This window comes from Pan paniscus, chromosome 19, assembly GCF_029289425.2.
Source record: "Pan paniscus chromosome 19, NHGRI_mPanPan1-v2.0_pri, whole genome shotgun sequence".
NCBI lineage: Eukaryota > Metazoa > Chordata > Mammalia > Primates > Hominidae > Pan > Pan paniscus.
The window spans coordinates 10,073,003-10,097,480 of record NC_073268.2 but is presented as its reverse complement, the minus strand read 5'-3'; the positions used below and the strand labels follow the sequence as shown (position 1 = coordinate 10,097,480).

The 24,478-nt window shown below is 43.3% G+C and overlaps 1 protein-coding gene across 2 annotated transcripts in view; it reads left to right on the top strand.

The window, feature by feature from the left end:
- The first annotated feature begins 6,064 nt into the window (after positions 1–6,064).
- Positions 6,065–24,478, top strand: part of METTL16 (methyltransferase 16, RNA N6-adenosine) — a 94,635-nt gene continuing 76,221 nt past the window's right edge. Inside the window, exons 1-2 of one of the 2 annotated variants that reach the window (XM_003816864.7) lie at positions 6,065–7,424; positions 15,765–15,892. In XM_003816864.7, coding sequence (XP_003816912.1) covers positions 15,765–15,892 — 128 coding nt within the window. In that variant the 5' untranslated portion in view covers positions 6,065–7,424. The remainder of the gene's footprint in view (positions 7,425–15,764; positions 15,893–24,478) is intronic. The other variant, XM_034941261.3, reaches the window with a different exon arrangement.

Here is a 24,478-nt window from a genome sequence, read left to right as displayed (position 1 = left end):
GCCAGGAAACTGTGGGAAGAAGAGGAGGAGGATGTTTCAGAAAGAGAGACTAGTTTGGGTGAAGAGAGATGCAGAAAAGAACACAGAATATGTTCAGAGACCAGATCATAGTGAATTTGGCTGGAAGGTAGTTAAACGCCGAAGGAAAAGGTAGATTGGAGCTGCTGTGAATGGTCTTGTATTCTAGGATGAAGTCTTATTAAATATGAGTAGGAGAGTCAATATTGAAGAAATGCCAATCCTCTCAAAATTCATCTATCTATATAAAATGTAATAACAATAAAAAAATCCCAAAAGGATTTTTGTAGAAAACTTAATAAAATGGTTCTGGAGTTTATTGCATGGACATGTGAGTCAGGCAAATTCTGAAAAACAAGATTAACATAGCGGCCTTATGTTATATTATACTGCATAGTAATAGAAAGCTACACTAATTAAAACAAATGTGTACATGTATAGAAATAAGCTGACAGATCAATGAAACAAGTCTAGAAATAAACTCAAACATATGTGGGAAGTACATGAATTACCAACAGGACGATTCAAATCGATGTGTTAAAAATGGTATTCACGCGGGCCGGGCGCAGTGGCTCATGCCTGTAATCCCAGCACTTTGGGAGGCCGAGGCAGGCAGGCGGATCACCTGAGGTCAGGAGACCACTCTGGCCAACATGGTAAAAACCCGTGTCTACTAAAAATACAAAAATCAGCCAGGTGTGGTGGCTACTCAGAGGACTGAGATAGGAGAATTGCTTGAACCCGGGAGGCGGAGGTTGCCGTGAGCTGAGATCATGCCACTGCTCTCCAGCCTGGGTGACAGAGTGAGACTCCATCTCAAAAAAAAAAAAAAAAAAAAAGGTATTCATGCTGGGTGTGGTGGCTCACATCTGTAATCCCAGCACTTTGGGAGGCCCAGGTGGAAGGAAGGATCGCTCTAGGCCAAGAGTTCAAGACTAGCCTGGGCAACATAGCAAGACCCTGTCTCTAAAAAAAAAAAAAAAAAAAAATTTTTTTTTTTAATTCGCTGGATGTGATGGTGTTCACCTGTAGTCGTAGCTACTTAAGAGGCTGACATGGAGGCCAGGTGCGGTGGCTCACGCCTGTAATCCCAGCACTTTGGGAGGCCCAGGCAGGCGGATCACAAGGTCAGGAGATCAAGACCATCCCAGCTAACACGGTGAAACCCCGTCTCTACTAAAAATACAAAAAATTAGGCAGGCGTGATGTCAGGCGAGATCCTGCCTTCAGTTTTGGGGGCTATATACCTAGAAGTGGAATTGCCAGATCACAGGGTAATCCTATTTTTAATTTTTTGAGGAATTGCTCATTTTAGAGTATAATCCCTATTTGTCTACATTTTGATTCTGTTTTGTCTGTCTGTGGTGCTTGTGGATGAGGTGTGTGTAGTGAACACCATCACTCTTCAGCAATATTTTGAGCACATGGAGGGACTGCAGGCCTGCCCTCTTCCCCACCCCAAGTTAGGTGGGGACATCTGACTTGATTTGGTTGTCAATGATGCGTGTCACTTCTGAGTAGAAGCTCTGAAAAGCCATCCTCTCTCTCTCCTTTTTGCAGGGGTCCTGGAAGCCCATGTTGACATGGTGGTGCCGCAGACTGTGGCTATGTGGATCACAGAATCATCACATGGAGGATGGCTGTCCTAAGCAGCTGCTGAGGCCACAGGAGGCTTTGCTTCCCCTCCAAACTGTCTTTTCCTGCATAAGTGTCAGGCTGTGTGTGTGGTTTTTTTTTTTTTTTGACAAATTTGATTTTCTCTTCTTTTTCTTATTTTAAATCTTTTTTTTTAAATCATACAAATGATGTATGAATCCATTATCATTGTAAGACATTCAAATGATATAGACAAAATTAAAGACTCTCATGTCCCACTTCTAACATTCCAACTCAGTTTCCCTGAGGTTTCCCTAAGGTAACCGCTGTTCTCAGTCTGGGTTTTTCCTTTCAGATCTTTTTCTACGGCTACTTTTATGCTTTATATTTTCATATTGAAATGTGTTCTGGTTTTACTTTATATAAACAATATCAAACTGAACCTACTGTTTCACAATTTCCTTTCACCTTATTCCATATCTTGGAAATCTTCTGTGTCAGTAGATATAGATTTCCTTTTTTTTTTTTTTTTTTTTTGAGACAGGGTCCCGCTTTGTCACCCAGGTTGGAATGCAGTGGCATGAACATGGCTCACTGTGGCCTCGTCCTCTTCGGCTCAAGCAATCCTCCTGCCTCAGCCCCTCAAGTAGCTGGGACTATAGGCACACACCACCACACCCGGCTAATTTTTGTATTTTTTGTAGAAATGGGGTTTTGCCATGTTGGCTTCCCACACCACCACACCCGGCTAATTTTTGTATTTTTTGTAGAAATGGGGTTTTACCATGTTGGCTTCCTAGGTTGGGCTCAAACTCCTGGGCTCAAGCGAACCCACCTGCCTCAGCCTTCCAAGGTGCTGGGATTATAGGAATGAGCTATCGTACCTGGTCAATTTTTTTTGGTTTTTATGATTATTTTGTTTCTTAATCCATATGGGATTATTTTATGTATGGTGTAATTTTAATTTTTTTCCAAGTGGAAAACATCGTTATTGGCTATTCTTGCACATTTTGTTTTCCAGCTAAATGTTATAATCATCTTAAGCTTCCTATAAAACTTCTTGGCATTTTAGATGGTCTTCCTATTCACCCTGTATTTTTTCAGAGTATCCTCAAATTTTCTGGTGTGTCAATAACACTAATTCTGAATTTTCAGCTCGATTTGAAATTTACTGTTTAATTTTTAAAATGAGTATGTTCTGTTTTATGATACTTGGAACAGGAAGCAGGGCAGTAGTAAGATGTACATTTATATCCAGTTCTTCCACCAGCTATCATTATTCATTTATTTATTTTATTTTTTGAGATGGAGTCTCCCTCTGTTGCCCAGGGGAGAGTGCAATGGCGTGATCTTGGCTAACTGCAACCTCTGCCTCCCGGATTCAAGAGCCCAGGTAGTCGAGGCTACAATGAGCTGTGATCATGACGCTACACTCCAGCCTGGGTGACAGAATGAGATCCTGTCTCAAAAAACATAAAGAAATGAAAAAGAAAATGTGGTGTCCTTAGTGCAGAGGATCACTTCAGTGGCTCTCTCAGTTATGTAAATGTAAGCTGAGAAAAAATAATTGTTCTGTGAAAAGGATATCATTTTTTTTTTTTTTGTCATGGACTCTTGCTCTGTTGCCCAGGCTGGAATGCAGTGGCGCGATCTCAGTTCACTGCAATCTCTGCCTCCTGGGTTCAAGTGATTCTCCTGCCTCAGCCTCCCAAGTAGCTGGGATTACAGCCATCTACCACCCCGCCTGACTAATTTTTTGTATTTTTAATAGAGACGGGGTTTCATCATGTTGGCCAGGCTAGTCTAGAACTCATGACCACAGGTGATCCACCCTCCTCAGCCTCCCAAAGTGCTGGGATTACAGGCATAAGCCACTGCACCTGCCTGGATATAGCTTTTGTGACAACTATAATGGCTATTAGATCCCTGATATGTAAACTTGGTCCCTAAGAAGGAGGTGGATACATTTACATAAGGAAGCTAGAGTCTTCTAAGCTAGAAGAAATTGATACTCAATGATTACTTTCTGAAATACAAAGTTAGAGAGACCTGTGGCTGTTGACAGGCTGGCTGTGGCCAAAGGACAGTGACAGGGAAGGGCCACAAAGTCCTTGAAATAATTAATTTCAGTCAAGAGGGAGTCCAGTCTGATGCCCTCAAGGATTGATTCCAGTCCAGTAGGCAGCTGATGCTGAAAGCAGCTCTGATAACTTGCTAGGCAACATTTCATAATTAGCAGCATTATTCACTGGATGTGCAGAATCAGTTTCCTGCTACAAAGAGGTAGCAAAGGATGTAACTGGCTAATTGGACATCTGCACTGTCCTTGCTGTGGTATGGAAGTTTGAGAGACTTCTCTGACCAATTACATCCTTGGACATTTCAGGGTAAATTTGGAAAAAGGCAGATGTTGAATATCTTGTTAATCTATTCTGTGGAGTCTCCAGATAATTTTCATTTTATATAAAAAAGTTTTCAAGGATATGTATTTATCATTGTACCACAATATTTGGGAATAGGTCATACCAGATACATTGGAAAGAACCTATGTCCATCCACAGGGGAATTAGTTTCTTTTTGTTGTTGTTGGTTTGTTTGTTTGTTTTTGAGATGGAGTCTTACTCTGTTGCCCAGGCTGGAGTGCAATGGCGCGATCTCGGCTCACTGCAACCTCTGCCTCCCGGGTTTAAGCGATTTTCCTGCCTCAGCCTCCCGAGTAGCTGGGATTGCAGGTGCCCGCCACCACGCCCAGCTAATTTTTGTATTTTTAATGGAGACGGGGTTTGACTATGTTGGCCAGGCTGGTCTCAAACTCCTGACCTCAAGTGACCCACCTGCCTTGGCCTCTCAGAGTGCTGGGATTATAGGTCTGGCCAACCGAACCTGGGCACGAATTAGTTTTTTAAAAAGTGGTATATCCAGCTGGGTGCAGTGGCCCAGGCCTATAATCCCAGCCCTCTGGGAGGCCGAGGCGAGTGGATCACGAAGTCAGGAGTTCGAGACCAACCTGGCCAACATGGTGAAACCTTGTCTCTACTAAAAATACAAAAAAATTAGCCAGGCGTGGTGGTGGGCACCTGTAATCCCAGCTACTCGGGAGGCTGAGGCAGAAGAATCGCTTGAACCTAGGAGGTGGAGGTTGCAGTGAGCCGAGATCACGCCACTGCACTCCAGCCTGGGCGACAGAGAGACTCTGTCTCAAAAAAAAAAAAAAAAAAAAGTGGTATATCCATTCAATGGAATACTGTGCACCTATCACAAAGAACAATAAAGAGCTATATTGTTGGAAGTGGAAGAATCTCCAAGAGTTATATTTGAGTATATGTGCATGTGTGTGTGTATATATATGTAATTACATATATATACGAATATATATTATTATTTGTATAAAAATTATTTGGTTATATATCCTTATGAGATATAGAGGTTTAGTAGTAAGGTTACCCAAATTTGATGGTGCTTGGCTGTGAGTGGTGAGATTTTAGATAATTTTTGTCTTTCTGATATCTTTATGTATTATTTAAATTATTTACAAATTTTCAGTTATTAAAATGTTTTATCTTTATGGAATACTTAAAAAAAACTGACCAGAGAAGTTATAAGGAACAATATTATTATTATTAGGAACTCACTATATACTAGACATTCTGCTGTTTTATATGCATTATCTGATTTAATTCTCACAACCCCATGAGATTATTATCCTATTTTGTAATATTGAGCAAACTAAGCCTTCAAGTGTTTAAGCAAATTGCCCATACTCACAGGGTTAGTAAATGGTGGGGGCAGGATTAAAGGCCAGGTTTCCCAGCTGCAGTGCTACTAGGGTCTCTCTGGCCCGACCTACAGGTAAACTGGGTTGCTCTTTGGAGCTAACAGAAAGTTACCAATATCTTAAATACAATCACTTCAACCCCACCAGTCCTATCTCCGAGGCCATCTTTTCTTTTACCTTTCCAGCAGCATGCACTAAATAAAATGCCGTAACTAGTATCAAAGCCACTACCAACCAAAGATGGAAAACTCTCTGTGGTAATATGTTACATTGGTTGCTGAAATGAACCATGCCTTCCAGTATTGGAAGGGACCCTGGCATAGTCCCCTCCCCTTGAATTGGGGCTGGCCCTTCTACTTGCTTTAACCAAGAATATAGCCAAGGTGCTAGTTCTGCACCTACGCTTTAAGAAGGCCTGGCAGCTTCCACTTTTGCCCTTTTGGGAGCCCCGAGCCAACATGTAAGAAGTATTCTGGCCGGGCACGGTGGCTCATGCCTGTAATCTCAGTACTTTGGGAGGCCGAGGCGGGTGGATCACCTGAGGTCAGGAGTTTGAGACCAGCCTGGCCAACAGGATGAAACCCCGTCTCTACTAAAAATACAAAAAGTTAGCTGGGCATGGTGGCGGGCGCCTATAATCTCAGCTACTCAGCTACTTGGGAGGCTGAGGCAGGAAAATCGCTTGAACCCAGGAGGCAGAGGTTGCAGTGAGCCGAGATGGCGCCATTGCACTCCAGCCTGGGCAATAAGAGTGAAACTCCATCTCGGGGGGAAAAAAAATGTCATCCTACTCTGCTAGACAAATTACATGGAAAGGCCACGTGGACAGGGAGAGAACTTGGACTATAGGGAGAGAGACCCAGTTCTTTCAGCGGAACCAGCCCCCACTTGTTGCTATGACCACTGGCAAGACCAGCAGAACGGGTGGGCTAATCCCAGCCCAGATTGCAGAACTGTGAGCAAGTAAAATGGTGGTTGTTTTAAGTCTTACGTTTTGGGGCGGTTTGTTACACAACAGATTATGAAAACACCTCCTCAGCTTTCCTTGGGTGACTACTGGTACTCACTTGTGCATAAGGCTGAAGTCTCCATTCCTTAATCCTTACTATCTCCCAATTTTATGGTAATAGTTTGCCAGAAGCGTTCACATTAACGACGAGGGCGTAGGCAGGCCTTTTTTTTTTTTTTTTTTTTTGAGACAGAGTCTTGCTCTTTCGCTCAGGCTGGAGTGCAGTGGTGCGATCTTGGCGCACTGCAACCTCCGCTTCCCGGATTCAAGCGATTCTCCTGCCTCAGCCTCCCAAGTAGCTGGGATTACAGGCGCCCGCCACCACGCCCGGCTAATTTTTGTATTTTTAGTAGAGACGGGGTTTCACCATGTTGTCCAGGCTGGTCTTGAACTCCTGACCTCAGGTGATCTGCCCGCCTCAGCCTCCCAAAGTGCTGAGATTACAAGCGTGAGCCACCGCGTCCGGCCGGATCCTCAGTTCTTTCGCTGTAAACGAGAGTACTCTTCCCCGACCCACAGGCTTATATCTCTTACAATTCAGTGAGTGAGACATCGCCTGAGGACACACCTGTTGCACAAAAAGGGCTCACTGCACGCCATCACACCCAAGTCTCGTACCCTCATCTTCATAACCTGCCCAATCCCAGTGAGTGTGAGAGGTAAGTCTGCAGCAGGGCCCGGAAAACTTGTTTCTTTTTCTTTTAAATAAGTTTTCTCGCGAATTCGAATGCAGGTCCTCGTCCTGCCATACCGCAAAGGACTCCGCTCGTCACCACGCCCCCGCGCCTTCTGTTAGGAGCAGCAAACCCCAGGTGTCGCGAGGGTTTCTTCTTTCTTCAAGATCAGCCACAGGTCGCGCGAGAGGGATGTGTCCAATCACGAGGCTAGATGGCTTCACAAGATGGCGGCGCGCTGGGAGGGTATCATCTGCGTTTCTAGGAGCTTCGCTGTGCGGCTGCTTTAAGATTCTAGGGTTGTACAGGCCCACGCCAGACACGACGTCTGGCAGGAACCTCGGCCTCAGAGGTGGGTCACTTATATCTCTCACACAGATTTACTATCATGGGTCACTTAACCCGTGGATCACACGGCTTCCTCATTCTTGAGTTTTGGGCTAGTGAGGTGCCGACTTCGGGGTCTGGGAGGGGAGACCTGATGTGGCTGTGTGTGCGCACGCGGGGGTGTTGAGAGTGGATGAGTGGGAGGAGTTGGCGAATAGAATAGAGACTAGGATTGAAGTAGGAAAGACTCCCCGGGGTTTAGGAGGTTTAGAGAGATCCAAAACTGAGGCGGGAAGACAAACTGAGCTGATAAAATGAGGGCATGGAAAGAATGGAAGAGATGGAGAATGGCAGTGGCAGGACTAGTGGGAAACGTCGCATTTATGAGAGAAGGCGAAGAGAGAAGATGTAGATTGGTGTGGAAGTGGGAGGGATCTGTGCAGAAAGAATTTGAAGTTCTGAAATTGGAATTTAGACTGTTTTACAGGCTGTGTATCAAGAGAGTGGTAGTTGAAGAGGGTTAATGGTCAAGAGGAACCAAGGAAACAGAAGCATGGAGATGAGAAAGAAAAAAAAAAAGGGAAAGCCTCATTCTCAGGGTTCTACTATTAACTGTAGCTTTCTGGACTGACTCAAGTAACCGGGAAGAAAAGTTCCAGTCCTTGGGCTGAGCTTTTTTTGAAACTCAGTGAGGGTGCTTTGTGTCGGTGATCCGGACAGGGAAGAGTTCTATCGTGGTTTCAATCAACAAATACTTGAGTGCCTACTCTCTTAGGCCCTATTTTAGGCGTTGGGATATGCGGTGAACAAGACAGACAAAATATTTACCCTCTTGAAACTTACTGACGGGAGATTTTTTAAAGTAAGTAAAATATATGGAATGTCAGATGGGTAAATTCTGTGTCGAAAATTGAAGCTAGAGCCTGGGTAGCAAAGCCAGACTCCCTTTCTACAAAAAATGAAGTAAATTAACCAGGTGCAGTGCTCTGTACCTGTAGTCCCAGCTGCTTGGGAGGCTCAGGCGGGAGGATTGCTTGATCTCAGGAGTTGGAGGCTGCAGGGAGCTATGATTCCATCATTGCACTCTGGGCAACAGAATGGAAGACCTTGTCTCAACAAGAAGAAAAAAAAAAAAGAATTGATGTCCAGTTAAACTCTGAAGAATAGGTTATATTTAGCTAAGAACTCATTGCCTATATTGGGAGGTTAGTTAGAAGAGAAGTGGTTGTATTTACTCATTCTGTATCTGTTCTGACCAGAAAAGTTGAATAATGTAGGAAATGAATCGAATCTGCCATGTCTGTAATTTAATTTGTTTCACATATATTCAGAGTATTATGTTGTGTGTGCACTGATGTCAGCTATGTAGTCTGTAGAATTTTCCTTAATGTGTTGCAGAGCCCTAACATGCCACTGTCTCTTGAAGTCACTGTTAGGATATGGTGACTAAAGTCAGCAACAATGTATATTTCAAAATAGCTAGGAGAGAGGGCTTGAAATGTTACCAATACATAGATATAAAAAATACTCAAAGTGGTGAATACCCCATATACTCTGACTTGATCATCACACATTCTATGCGTGGAACAAATACCCCATAAATGTCACATGTCCCCCATAAATTGGGAAAATATTTTCCATCAGTTTAAAGAAATTACTCTTAGTTTACTTTTTTTTGTTGCTTGCCATAATCACAAGAAAGAACATTTTCTTTTTCTTTTTTTTTTTTGAGACAGTTTCACTGTCACCAAGGCTGGAGTGCAGTAGCACGATCTTGGCTCACTGCAACCTCCACCTCCTGGGTTCAAGTGATTCTCCTGCCTCAGCCTCCCGAGTAGCTGGGATTACAGGCACCCACCACCACGCCCAGCTAATTTTTTTTTTTTTTTTTTTGAGACGGAGTGTTGCTCTGTCACCAGGCTGGAGTGCAGTGGCGTGATCTTGGCTCACTGCAACTTCGGCCTCCTGAATTCAAGTGATTCTCCTGCCTCAGCCTACCAAGTAACTGGGACTTCAGGCACGTGCCACCACACCCAGCTAATTTTTGTATTTTTAGTAGAGATAGGGTTTCACTATGTTGGCCAGGATGGTCTCCATGTTGGCCAGGCTGGTCTCACGAACTCCTGACCTCAGGTGATCCTCCAGTCTTGGCCTCCGAAAGTGTTGGGATTATAGTCGTGAGCGACTGTGCCTGGCCAACACTTTCATTTTGGATATTTTCTTTTTAATAAAGTCTATTATTTGTATTTGTTTATTTTGAGACAGGGTCTCACTGTGTTGCCCAGGCTGGACTGGAACTCCCGGGCTCAAGCTATGCTTGGCATCCCTAGTAGCTAGGACCACAGGCATGCACCACCTTGCCCAGTTGATGTTTTCTTGAGAACTGGGGGCCATCCTAGTTTTATGCTCCCCTCTTTCCTGATGGTCAGTAAAGGGTATGTCAATGCTAGGAAATTAAGACAGGTATATAGTCATTTTTAGTCATAGTGTGAGGGGCAAAATGTAGTAACAGTATGCTGAAAAACTTTCAGGTGACTACTAATCCCCTCAAATTCTGAATTGTTTACTCAAAAAATATTTATTGTGTACAGGTTGCTGGGGGTATAGTAAAGACTAGGATGGATATGGTTGCAGGTCTATGTGTGACATATGCAAATTAATTACACACCCAGTAGTAAATTGAAGATCTCTGAGGGAGAAGCAGCACAGGGTGCTTTGAAAGCGTGTAGATGGGCATCTGATTGGATTGTGGGGTCAGAGAAAGGCTGCCTGAGTAAATGATGCCTAGGGTGTGATTTGAGTAGCTAGTGGACCTTCAGAGGTGAAAGGCGATGGTGGGAGGTTGAGGAGAGTCTTATAGGCAGTAAGAATAGGAGATGGTGAGACAGACTACCATGCAGCAGAGAAAATGGAAGAAGACCAGTATGTCTGGAAGGGGAAAGTGGCAACAAATGAAGTTGGAGGGACAGATAAGGCCTGGATTGTGCCTCCCTTGTTAATGATTTTAGACTTTATTAGCTTAATAGCTTTGGGATGCCACTGAAGGGATTTAATAAGGAAATGTTCACATTTGCATGGGGGGAGTGGCTTCTCTGCTGAGTGAAAAGTGGCTGGTAGAGGGCAAGAGTGTTTATGAAGAGATCAGTTTGAGACTCTTAGAGCAACCCAAGAAAGACATGATAATGACCTGGGCCAAAGAGGTGGTGTTGTGAAGGGTGAAAAGTGGGATAAGGTCAAGAAATAATTGGGAGATGGAGTATTCAGGACCTGGTGTGTTGTGAATGGGGGAGGCAGCATGGAGAAGGTGTTGAAGATTTTTGATGTGATTATCACAAGAAAGATAGCAGTGCATTTGGTGAGATAGGGAAGATGAGAAGGACCAGTTTGGGGTGGGTAGAAGTGATTTAATTTTGCACATATTGTACATGTATTTTTGAGCCCTTCAAGTGAGAAATATGGTAGGCAGTTGGATATGTGATTTGGAAAAGTCTGGAATGAAGACAACAGTTCTTTTCTGAAATTGGTTTAATTTCCAGTGTAGGAAGCTGTCAAAAAACCATCTGAAATAGCATTGACAGATTTATGACTATGTAAAATTATGTCTCTAACAAAGATTGCAAAAGAAAAATATTTATTGCTAGGAGATGTTATAATAGAGGATTTGTCTTAACTGGGGAGATTAGGGTAGGAAAGATCTTCCTGAAGAAGAGATGCTTGAACTGTGAGCCCAAGAATGACTAAGAATTCGCCGACTGAAGAGAGGGAGGAAAAAACGTTACAGATAAAAAGAATAACCTGCATAGGAGGCTGAGGCAGGAGAATCGCTTGAACCCGGGAGGCAGACGTTGCAGTGAGCCAAGATTGCGCCACTGCACTCCAGCCTGGTGACAGAGGGAGACTCTGTCTCAAAAAAAAAAGAATAGCCTGCATAAAGGTCCTGTGGTCAGGGTAGAAGGACACAAAGAGCAAGGGCATGTGACTTAAACTGATGGTGAAAAGATAGGCAAGGCCAGGTCATGTAGGGCCTTGTATGTAGGCTGAAGTGATGTTTTTTTATTTTATCCTAAGAGTAAGGTTTTGAGCAGGTGGACATAGGAGAAGGACATACTGAGATTTGTGTTTAGAAATGATCACTGCGAGGTGGAAGGAGGGATGGCGAGAACAAGAGTGGATGCAGGGAGACCAATTAAGAGGCTACTGTAAACCAGGTGCGGTGGTGCACACCTGTAGTCTCAGCCATTTGGGAGCCCGAGGTGGGAGGATTGCTTAAGCTCAGGAGTTCAAGTCTGGCCTGGGCAATGCAGTCTCTAAGGAAATAAAAGTAAGTAAATAAAAAGGCTGTTCTGGCCGGGCGTGGTGGCTTACAACTATAATCCTAGCACTTTGGGAGGCTGAGGTGGCAGGATTGCTTGAGGCCAGGAGTTCAAGACCAACCTGGCCAACGTAACTAAACCATGTATCTAAAAAAAAAAAAAAAAAAAAAAAAATGCCTCTGGGCTTGACGTTGTTGGGGACAGGGAAAAAGAGTGGATTTAAGAGGTATTTAGCAGGTAAAACCTACAGGAGTGGTGATTTCTTGGATATGAGAAACTATCAACTGACTCCTAGATTTTTGGCTAACATAATATTGTTTAGAAGAATAATCATTATTTAAAAAGTAAAAAATAAAGATATTAAGAAAATAAAAGGCCGGGCGCGGTGGCTCACGCCTGTAATCCCAGCACTTTGGGAGGCCGAGGCGGGCGGATCACGAGGTCAGGAGATCGAGACCATCCTGGCTAACACGGTGAAACCCCGTCTCTACTAAAAATACAAAAAAAATTAGCCGGGCGTGGTAGCGGGCGCCTGTAGTCCCAGCTACTCGGGAGGCTGAGGCAGGAGAATGGCGTGAACCCAGGAGGCGGAGCTTGCAGTGAGCCAAGACAGCGCCACTGCAGTCCAGCCTGGGCGAAAGAGCCAGACTCCGTCTCAAAAAAAAAAAAAAAAAGAAAATAAAAGTCACTTGCCACCCAGAGAGAGAGAGATATATATAATAGTAAAATATTTTTTAAATTACCAACTACCTGGAGATTTACTAAACCATTATAATAGTTTCTCTTTCAGTGTTTATGTCTTGATATAAGTACGTTTGCTTTTATTTCTTGTTGTAATCTGGAAGAAGACAAAATTATGTTCGTTTTCATTTGGTTTTAGCTACCTGGGAATGACAAGATTGAAACTTTAAGTTGGAATCAAAGATATTTTTTCAAAGTTTGGTGATGTTATGGTACACTACCAAATATTCAGTCCTTGTAAGGATACTGTAAAAACTAACCCCCAAGCTGGGTGTGATGGTTCATGTCTGTAGTCGTAGCACTTTGGGAGGCTGAGGCAGGAGGATCACTTGAGCTCAGGAGTCGGAAACCAATCTGGGCAACAAAGGGAGACCCTGTCTCTACAAAAAATAAAATTAAAAATAAATTAGCCAGGCGTGGTGGCATGGTGGCACATACCTATAGTCCCAGCTACTCAGGAGGCTGAGGTGGAAGGACTGTTTGAGCACGGGAGATTGAGGCTGCAGTGAGGTATGATTGTGCCACTGCACTCCATCCTGGATGACAGAGTGAGACACTGTCTCAAAACAAACAAAACAAGACAAAACAAAACACAACTAACCTCTAACTAATATCCTTGGTTATAGATCATATATACAGACTGTGTTCCGTCACTTTGATGCTCTTAAAGGAATACTTTTCAGCTTTCTTCCCTTGATTTAAAAAAAAAGACTCACTCTTACGTTGTCTGCATTTTTAAAATCATGGAAAAATATACATAACATAAAATTTACCATTTTAGCCATTTTTAAGTGTACCATTCAGTGACATTAAATGTGTTCATTCTCTTGTGCAACCATCTCCTATCCATCACTTCTATCTCCAGAACTTTGTCATCATTCCAAAGTGAAACTCTGTACCTATTAAACAGTAACTCCTCATTCTTCCCTCCGCAGCTCCTCGTCACCTCTATTCCACTCTCCATCTGTGTAATAAATTTACCTCTACTGGGTGCCTCATATAAGTGAAAGCATACAGTATTTGTCCTTTTGTGTGTGGTTTATTTCCCTTAGCATGGTGTTTTCAGGGTTCTTCCATGTTGTAGCATGTATCAGAATTTCATTCCTTCTTAGGGCTGCATAATATTTATTGTATGTATATACCGTATTTTGTTGATCCATATTTATTGTATGGATATACCATATTTTGTCAATCATATGTATTGTATGGATATATCGTATTTTGTTGATCCATATTTATTGTATGGATATACCATATTTTGTTGATCCATATTTAGTGTGTGGATATACCGTATTTTGTTGATCCATATTTAGTGTGTGGATATACCGTATTTTGTTGATCCATATTTACTGTATGGATATACCATGTTTTGTTTATCCATATTTATTGTATGGATATACCGTATTTTGTTTATCCATATTTATTGTATGGATATACCGTATTTTGTTGATCCATATTTATTGTATGGATATACCATCTTTTGTTGATCCATATTTATTGTATGGATATACTGTGTTTTGTTAATCTATATTTATTGTATGGATTACCATATTTTGTTGATCCATATTTAGTGTATGGATATACCATATTTTGTTGACCCATATTTATTGTATGGATATACTGTATTTTGTTGATCCATATTTAGTGTATGGATATACTGTATTTTGTTGATCCATATTTAGGGTATGGATATACCGTATTTTGTTGACCCATATTTATTATATGGATATACCGTATTTTCATATTTAGTGTATGGATATACTGTATTTTGTTGATCCATATTTAGTGTATGGATATACTGTATTTTGTTGATCCATATTTAGGGTATGGATATACTGTATTTTGTTGATCCATATTTAGGGTATGGATATACTGTATTTTGTTGATCCATATTTAGTGTATGGATATACTGTATTTTGTTGATCCATATTTAGTGTATGGATATACTGTATTTTGTTGATCCATATTTAGGGTATGGATATACTGTATTTTGTTGATCCATATTTAGTGTATGGATATACTGTATTTTGTTGATCCATATTTATTGTATGGATATACCATGTTTTGTTAATCTATATTTAGTGTATGGATTACCGTATTTTGTTGATCCATATTTAGTGTATGGATATACCATATTTTGTTGATCCATATTTATTGTATGGATATACTGTATTTTGTTGACCCATATTTAGTGTATGGATATACTGTATTTTGTTGATCCATATTTAGGGTATGGATATACCGTATTTTGTTGATCCATATTTAGGGTATGGATATACCGTATTTTGTTGACCCATATTTATTATATGGATATACCGTATTTTCATATTTAGTGTATGGATATACTGTATTTTGTTGATCCATATTTAGGGTATGGATATACTGTATTTTGTTGATCCATATTTAGTGTATGGATATGCTGTATTTTGTTGGTCCACATTCATCTGCTGATGGACACTCAGGTTGTTTCCCACCTTTTCACTCTTGGGAATGATACTACTGTGAACACTGCTGTACAAATATCTGTTTCAGTTCCTCCTTTCAGTTCTTTTGGGAATATACCTAGGAGTGGAATTGCTGAATCAGATGGTAATTCTATGTTTAGCTTTTTAAAGAACCGCCAAGCGTTTTTCGACAGCAGCTGTGCCATTTCACATTCCCAACAGCAATGCACGAGAACTCCAATTTCTTCACATCCTTGCAGAACACTCGTTGTTTCTGTTTTTTTAATTTTTGATTTTTGTTTTTTTGTTGACAGCAGCCATCCTAGTGGGTATGAAGTGGTATCTCACATGGTTTTGATTTGTATTTCCCTGATGACTAATGATGTTCACCATCTCTTCATGTGCTTATTTGTTGTATACATTTTAAAAATGTGATTTCTACTTTCACACTTGATTGGCAAAGACATGTTGGCTGTAACTATTAACTTGGCATCCACAGCTTTCCCCACTGATTTTTTTTTTTGAGACGGAGTTTCGCTCTTGTTGCCCAGGCTGGAGTGCAATGGCGTGATCTCGGCTCACTGCACCCTCCACCTCATGGGTTCAAGCAATTCTCCTGCCTCAGCCTCCCAAGTAGCTGGGATTACAGGCTCCCGCCACCATGCTCGGCTACTTTTTGTATTTTTAGTAGAGACGGGCTTTCATCCTGTTGGCCAGGATGGGATGGTCTTGAACTCCTGAATCAGGTGGCCTACTTGCCTTGGCCTCCCAAAGTACTGGGATTAGAGGCATGAGGCACCGCACCCGGCCCCCATTAATGGTTTTTAATAAATATGCTGATTTTCTTTCTCTCTTTCTCTCCTTAAGATGGCTCTGAGTAAATCAATGCATGCAAGAAATAGATACAAGGACAAACCTCCTGACTTTGCATATCTGGCATCCAAATATCCAGATTTTAAGCAGCATGTTCAGATAAATCTGAATGGAAGAGTGAGGTAGGTAACGGATGAAAAATCACTGTTATTCTTGTGTGATTCAAATGGATATGATGTAATAGAAAGCCCACCTGAATGTTAATCTTAGACATTTGATTAAACTTCCCATGCGACCTTGGACAAATCACTTAACCTCTCTTGGTCTCAGCTTTTTAATGTATAACATTAGAGGAATGGACCAGATGCTTTTAAGTTTCCTTCTGGCTTAAAAAAAAATTCTCTTGATGTCCAAATTGTTGCTTACCCTACGGAAATCCCAGAGTAACTTCAGAGACTTACGATTGTGCTCTTTGTGATCTAAAACTTAGTGACTGGTGAGGATCTAAAGACTTTTTTTTTTTTTTTTTGAGACAAAGTCTCGCTCTGTTGCCCAGGCTAGAGTACAGTGGCATGATCTCGGCTCACTGCAACCTCTGCCTCCCAGGTTCAAGTGATTCTCCTGCCTCAGCCTCCTGAGTAGCTGGGATTACAGGCGCCCGCCACCACGCTCAGCCAATGTCTGTATTTTTAGTAGAGACGGGGTTTCACCATGTTGGTCAGACTGGTCTTGAACTCCTGACCTCGTGATCCGCCCTCCTTGGCCTCCCAAAGTGCTGGGATTACAGGTGTGAGCCACTGTGCCTGGCCTAAAGATATTTTAATAAGTGTGTGTTTATTTTGATGTGAGGCAGGAAAATAATAACCAGGACATCAGGACTGATTTCACAAATATTATTATTTAAGATGTTACTAAATTTAAGAAGTTGATTTATTTTTATTTATTTATTTTGTTTTTAGAGATAGGATCTTGCTCTGTTGCCCAAGCTGGAGTGCAGTGGCACAGTCATAGCTTGTGACAGCATTGAACTCCTGGGCTCAAGCTGTCTTCCTGCCCCAGCCTCCCCAGATAAAAATAGCCAAGTGTGCCCTACCACGCTTAGCTATTTTTATTTTTATTTTTGTAGAGACAAGGTCTTGTCATATTGCCCAGGCTGGTCTCAAACGCCTAGATTCAAGTGGTCCTCCCTCCTTTGCCTCCCAAGGTTCTGAGATTACAGCCACCACACCAAGCCAGAAAGTTGATTTTTTATTTTTACTTTATTTTATTTTTTTGAGACGGAGTCTCTGTTGCCCAGGGTGGAGTACAGTGGTGCAGTCTCGCCTCACTGCAACCTCTGCCTCCCGAGTTCAAGCAATTCTCCTGTCTCAGCCTCCCGAGTAGCTGGGACTACAGGCCTCTACCACCACGCCTGGCTAATTTTTGTATTTTTAGTAGGGACAGAGTTTCACCATGTTGGCCAGACTGGTCTTGAACTCCTGGCCTCAGGTGATCCGCCCGCCTTGGCTTCCCAAAGTGCTGGGATTACAGGTGTGAGCCATGTGCCCGGCCTTGATTTTTTTAAATTAAGAAAATAATAGTATAAGTGTTTCAGGAAATGGCAAAATTATGATAACTATATGGGAATGACTGATGTGTCTTTTATACCTCTGAGAAAGAACTATCTCTAACTGCATTCCTCAACTCTGCGAGTTACAGAGGGAATTGGAAATTCCCAGCCTGCCTGGAGAGAGGCGTGGTGATTCAGCTATGGGAAGGAAGAGGAGCAGGATTAGAGGAGAAAAGGGAAGGGAAAGAATAATAGTGGCCAGGCACGGTGGCTCAAGCCTGTAATCCCAGCACTTTGGGAGGCCAAGGTGGGCGGATCACTTGAGGTCAGGAGTTTGAGACCAGCCTGACCAACATGGTGAAAACCTCATCTCTACTAAAAATACAAAAATGAGCTGGGTGTGGTGGCACAAGCCTGTAATCCCAGCTACTCCGGAGGCTGAGTGAGGCAGGAGAATCACTTGAACCTGAGAGGTGGAGGTTGCAGTGAGCCGAGATCGTGCCACTGCACTCCAACCTGGGTGACAGAGTGAGACTCCATCTCAAAAAAAAAAAGAAAAAAGAAAAAAGAAAAAAAGAAGATTAGGATCATAGGGCTTGAGGCATTTTCTTCACCTCTTCTTTACTCTAAGCCCTCTCCTTATAGCTTTAGAAATGGAGGCCCTGGGGCAAGACTTAACCTGGAAGCCAAGATAACCCTTAAAATCATACAGGAGTTCAAACAAATATTTATGTTCATTTTTCTGACAGATAATCCTTAGCTGTCATCACATTCTCAAAGGGATCTGTGAAACTCTCCACCCACACCCAAGTGTAAGGGTTAAGATCACTTTGGGAGGCCGAGGTGGGCAGATCACCTGAAGTTAGGAGTTCAAGACCAGCCTGGCCAACAAAGCAAAACCCTGTCTCTATTAAAAATACAAAAAATTAGCTGGGTGTGGTGATGCACACCTATAGTCTCAGCTACTCAGGAGACTGAGGAGGGAGAATTGCTTGAACTGGGGAGGCGGAGGTTTTAGTGAACCGAGATCATGCCACTGCACTTCAGCCTGGACAACAGAATGAGACTCTATCTCAAAAAAATAGAATAAATTGAGCACAGCCTATATGTGAATGCTTGTACTACTTACTGTGTTAATATATTAAGTACATTTGAAAACATATTTCAAAATAGAAATTAAAAATATATTTAAATAGGACTTCAGGTATTTTCTTTGGATACCATAATCACCTTTGGCACCTTACTTTGGAGTCAGTTACCCTGAAGAGATTGAATTGGAATTTCTCTGTTTATAACATCTCTCTCATTGTTTGTAAGTCATTGTTTCATAGTGATATACGTGGATGTTGATCCTAGTAGCTTTAGGAAAGATACCATTTTAGTGGGGTGCAACACTGTGCATCTGTAGTCCCAGCTACATGAGAGGCTGAGGTGAGAGGATCTTGAGTCCAGGAGTCTGAATCCAGCCTGGGCAACATAGCGAAATCCTGTAATTAAAAAAAAAAAAAAAAAAGATATAGTTTTGTCATTGTTTGTTTCCTCTCTACTATTGTACTTAATCAGCTATTTAACAAAAACCTATTGATTAGCCACATTGTGCTCAGTTCTAGGAAAGCCTTAAAAAACAAGAAAGATGTCACTGCCACAGTCACACGCTAGTTTATACAGTAGTGGGGAAAATGGACAAATACATAAGCCGTTAACCTTTTAGTATGGGAGAATCTGGGGGATGTGCAGTGGGATCACATGAAAAGGAGACCGTACCCTGACTTTGGGATTTAGAGAATGATTTGAAACCGAAATGGTCTCTTGGTTGTGTTTTAAGGAATGAGTGGAGTGAGCCAGGTAGAAAGAAGAGTATTCCAGGCAGAGGCAGCAGCATGTGCAAAGAATACTGGGCAGAGGGGAACTGAAGAAGTGAAGCGTGGCTGGGGTGCAGTGGACAAGAGACAGGAGGAGGTGGGCTGGGGATGGTTATGCTTTGTGGTGCTTTATAAGGCCCACTGAGGAGTTTGAAATTTTTCTTAAGGGCGTGGTGTGGAGGATTCTTGTGCCTTGCCCATCCCCATCCTCATCCACTAAAGTTTTATATTATTTTCTGAGACACAGTCTTGCTCTGTTGCCCAGGCTGGAGTGCAGTAATGTCATCTTGGCTCACTGCAACCTCCGCCTCCTGGGTTCAAACGATTCTCCTGTCTCAGCCTCCTGAGTAGCTGGGATTACAGGCTCGCACCACCACGGCCATCTAATTTTTGTATTTTTAGTAAAGACGGAGTTTCAACATGTTGGCCAGGCTGGTCTCAGAACTCCTGACTTCAAGTGATCCGCCCACCTCAACCTCCCAAAGTACTGGGATTACAGGCGTGAGCCACCACGCCCAGCTGATGGTTAGGATTTTTAAGATTTTTGTTTTGTTTTGCATTGTTTGGAGACAGAGTCTTGCTCTGTCACCAGGCTGGAGTGCAGTGGCGCTGTCTCGGCTCACCGCAAGCTCTGCCTCCCGGGTTCAAGAGATTCTCCTGCCTCAACCTCCTGAGTAGCTGGGACTACAGGCACATGCCACCATGCCCAACTAATTTTTGTATTTTTAGTAGAGACGGGGTTTCACCATGATGGGCAGGATGGTCTCGATCTCTTTTTTTTTGAGATGGAATCTTACTCTGCCGCCCAGGTTGGAGTGCAGTGGCGCGATCTCGGCTCACTGCAAGCTCCGCCTCCCGGGTTCACGCCATTCTCCTGCCTCAGCCTCCTGAGTAGCTGGGACTACAGGTGCCCGCCACCACGCCCTGCTAATTTTTTGTATTTTTAGTAGAGATGGGGTTTCACCGTGTTAGCCACGATGGTCTCGATCTCCTGACCTCATGATCTGCCCACCTCAGCCTCCCAAAGTGCTGGGATTACAGGCGTGAGCCACCGCGCCGGGCCTAAGAGGTATATTTTTTAAAAGGCCAAGCGCAGTGCCTCATACCTGCAGTCACAGCACTTTCAGAGGCTGAGGCAGGAGGATTGCTTGAGCCCAGGGGGTCAAGGCTGCAGTGAACCATGATCGCGCCACTGCACTCCAGCCTAGGCAACAGAGCGAGACCTTGTTTCCAAAAAAAGCCTGTCACTCTGAAGCAGACCTAACAGATGTGTTTTTACAACATATCTAAAGGTACCTGGCAAGTCACAGACATTGAGTTAATATTTGTTGACTGCATGAGAATAATTTCTCTATTAAATGATATGCCAGGCCGGGCATAGTGGCTCATGCCTATATTCCCAGCACTTTGAGAGGCCAGCGAATGGCTTGAGCTCAGAAGTTTGAGATCATCCTGGGCAACATGGAGAGACCCCTTCTCTGCTAAAAATACAAAAATGAGCCGGGCGTGGTGGCATATGCCTGTAATCTCAGCTACTCGGAAGGCTGAGGCACGAGAATCGCTTGAGCTTGAGAGGTAGAGGTTGCAGTGAGCTGAGATTGTGCCACTACACTCCAGCCTGGGCGACAGAGTGAGATCCTATCTCAAAAAAAAAAAAAAAAAAAGGCCGGGTGCAGTGGCGCACGCCTGTAAACCCAGCACTTTGGGAGGCCAAGGTGGGCGGATCACCTGAGGTCAGGAGTTCGAGAACAGTCTGGCCAACATGGTGAAACCCCATCTCTACTAAAAATACAAAAATAAGCCAGGCGTGATGGTGCGCACTTGTGATCCCAGCTACTCGGGAGGCTGAGGCAGGAGAATCGCTTGAACCCAGGAGGTGGAGGTTGCAGTGAGCCAAGATCGTGCCACTGCACTGCAACCTGGGCAACAGAGCAAGAGTCTGCCTCAAGAAAATAAAAAAGAAAAAACAACAACAACAAAACGTTATGCCATATATAGTGGCATGAGACTGGTAATTTATGAAGAACAGAAATTTATTTCTCATAGTCTGGGGGCTGGGAAGTCCAAGAGCAAGGCCCTGGCATCTGGTTAAGGGCCCTTTTGCTGCATCCTCACAGGGTGGAAGGTGGAAGGGGGCAAACCTACTTCTGCAAGCTTTTTTTTAAACAGCAGCATTAATCCATTCATAAGGGCAAAGCCCTCGTGACCTAAACCTCTCCCACTAGGTCCCACCTCCTAACACTGTTGGCATTGGGGATTAGGTTTCCAACAAAGGAATTCTGGGGGACACATTCAGATCATAGCACATACCTAAAACAGAATTACAGAGAAATGAAAGTAAAGGGATGCGCAAAAATAAGTAGGTAAATGAGAGTTCCCCCTAAATCAAATAAAGTAGAAAAGAAGGCAAAAAGCATCAAAATGGAAAATTATATGGATAAATAACTTTCAGTGAAGATCAAGACTTAGCATTTTGAAAAGTATAGAAATTTTAAAAAACATGTTTGACAGGGTATAGTGGTGCACGTCTATAATCCCAGCTACTTGGGAGGCTGAGGTGGGGGGATCATTTGATCCCAGGAGTTCAAGGCTGCAGTGAACTTATGATTACACCACCGCACTCCAGCCTGAGCGGCAAGGTGAGACCATCTCTAAAAAACACTGTTTGACGTAATTTGGAACTTTTAAAAAAATATTTCTAACTAAGTAGACAGAAATATACAGAGAACAGTGAACTTAGGGACTTTCAGAGGATCCATGAATGCCTTGAACACAATTAGATAAAAATACTATTTGTGTAGGATGTTTTTTCTTTTTTTTTGTTTTGTTTTGTGTGTGTGTGTGTGCATGTGTGTTTTGAGACAGACTCGCTCTGTCACCCTGGCTGCTGGAGTGCAGTGGTGTGGTCTCAGGTCACTGCAACCTCCAGCTCCCAGGTACAAGCAATTCTCCTGCCTCAGCCTCCTGAGTAGCTGGGATTACAGGTGTGCACTGCCACGCCCAAATAATTTTTGTATTTTTTAGTAGAGACAAGGTTTTGCCATGTTGGCCAGGCTGATCTCAAACTGCTGACCTCAAGTGACCCGCCTGCCTTGGCCTCCCAAAGTGCTGGGATTACAGGCGTGAGCCACCGCGCCCGGCCGGTCTTCACTTTTAATTCTAGTTCTCTTGCTATTTTCAGCACATCTGCAGTTACTTCCCATGCTGAAGTCTTGAGTCCGTCAGACTCACCTATGAGGGTTGAAATAATCTTTTTCTTTTTTTTTTTTTTTGAGACAGAGTCTCTCTCTGTCACCCAGGCTGGGGTGCAGTGGCCGGATCTCAGCTCACTGCAGCCTCCACCTCCTGGGTTCAAGGGATTCTTCTGCCTCAGCCTCCTGGGTAGCTGGGATTACAGGTGCGCACAACCACACCTGGCTAATTTTTGTATTTTTGGTAGAGACAGTGTTTCACCATGTTAGCCAGGCTGGTCTCGAACTCCTGACCTCGTGATCCGCCCACCTTGGCCTCTCAAAGTGCTGGGATTACAGGCGTGAGCCACCGCACCCAGCCGAAATCATCTTTTTCATATTCGATTAATGTTGATAATGACCTCCTCTCATCAATCCCAAATGTTCTTTTATTTTTTGTGTTTTTGAGACAGGGTCTCACTCTGTTGCCCAGGCTAGAGTGCAGTGGTACAATCGTGGCTCACAGTAGCCTCAACCTCCCCGGGCTCAGGTGATCCTCTTACCTCAGCCTCCCAAGTAGCTGGGACTGGGTGTGTGCTGCCACACCCAGCTAATTTTTTGTGGTTGTTGTTTCACCCCATCTGGTCTTGAACTCCTGGGCTCAAGTGATTTGCCTCTCTCGACCTCTGAAAGTATTGGGATTACAGGCATGAGCCACCATGCCTGGCCAATCCTGAATGTTTTTAATGGCATCTAGAATGCTGAATCTTTTCCAGAAGGTTTTCAATTTACTTTGCCCAGATCTGTCTGAGGAATCACTATCTATGGCCTTAAAATGTTTCTTAAATAATAAGACGTGCAACCTCCGGCTCCTGGGTTCAAAGGATTCCTCTGCCTCAGCCTCTCGAGTATCTGGAACTACAGGTGCACGCCACCACGCCTGGCTGTTTTTTTTGTATTTTAGTAGAGATGGGGTTTCACCATGTTGGCCAGGATGGTCTCGATCTCCTGACCTCGTGATTCGCCTGCCTCAGCCTCCCAAAGTGCTAGGATTACAGGCGTGAGCAATCACGCCTGGCCTTGTTTTTCTTTTTTAGAGAGATGGTCCCTGTTGCCCAGGCTGGAGTGCAGTGGTAGGATTATAGCTCATTGTAGCCTCAAATTCCTGGGCTCAAGCAATCCTCCTACCTCAGTCTCCTGAGTAACTAAAACAAAAACAAACATACACACACAAAAAAACAACAAACAAAGACCACTGATCATAAATCACCACAACAAAGTTTGAAATATTGTGAGAGTTACTGACATGTGGCATAGAGACATAAAGTGGGCACGTGCTATTGGAAAAATGGCACCAATACACTTGCTAGATGTAAGATTGCCACAAACATTTGATTTGCTAAAAATACAATGTATATCCCATATACCCCCTAAATATATATACCTACCATGTACCCACAAAAATTAGTAAATCTTGACTGGGCACAGTGGCTCACGCCTGTAATCCCAGCACTTTGGGAGGCCAAGGTGGGTGGATCCCTTGAGGCCAGGAGTTTGAGACCAGCCTGGCCAACATGGAGAAACCCCATCTCTACTAAAAATACAAAAATTAACCTCCCAGCGACTCGGGAGGCTGAGGCATGAGGATCGCTTGAACCCAGGAGATAGAGGTTACGGTGAGCCAAGATTGCACCACTGCACTCCAGCCAGGGCAACAGAGCGAGACTCTGTCTCAAAAACAAAAAGAAAAGAAATTAAAAGTAATCTTTAAAAAGTTTTTTAAAAAGACTTGTTACAGGGAAGAAGAAATGTGTCTGTGAGGGGATGGGAAGAGGATACGGCAGTCTTGAGGAGAACTTCCTTGTTTTTCTTTTAGAGATGAGAGCAATGTGAGCCTGTTTATAGTTGCAACCTCGCGTGGTTCGCAGGAACCTGTGGTAGACATAGGAGAGTCTACCTTGGTGTAAATGACCTGGCGGCTCCCAGAAATCTTCCCCCTTCCTGCTTAGGTAGGAGTTGTTGATGATTGTCTGCACTGGTAGAATGTTCTTCGTTTTTACAATGGTTTTTTTTTTTTTTTTGAGACAGAGTCTCACAGCGTCACCCAGACTGGAGTGCAGTGGCCCAATCTCGGCTCACTGCAACCTCTACCACCTGAGTTCAAGCAATTCATGTGCCTCAGTCTCC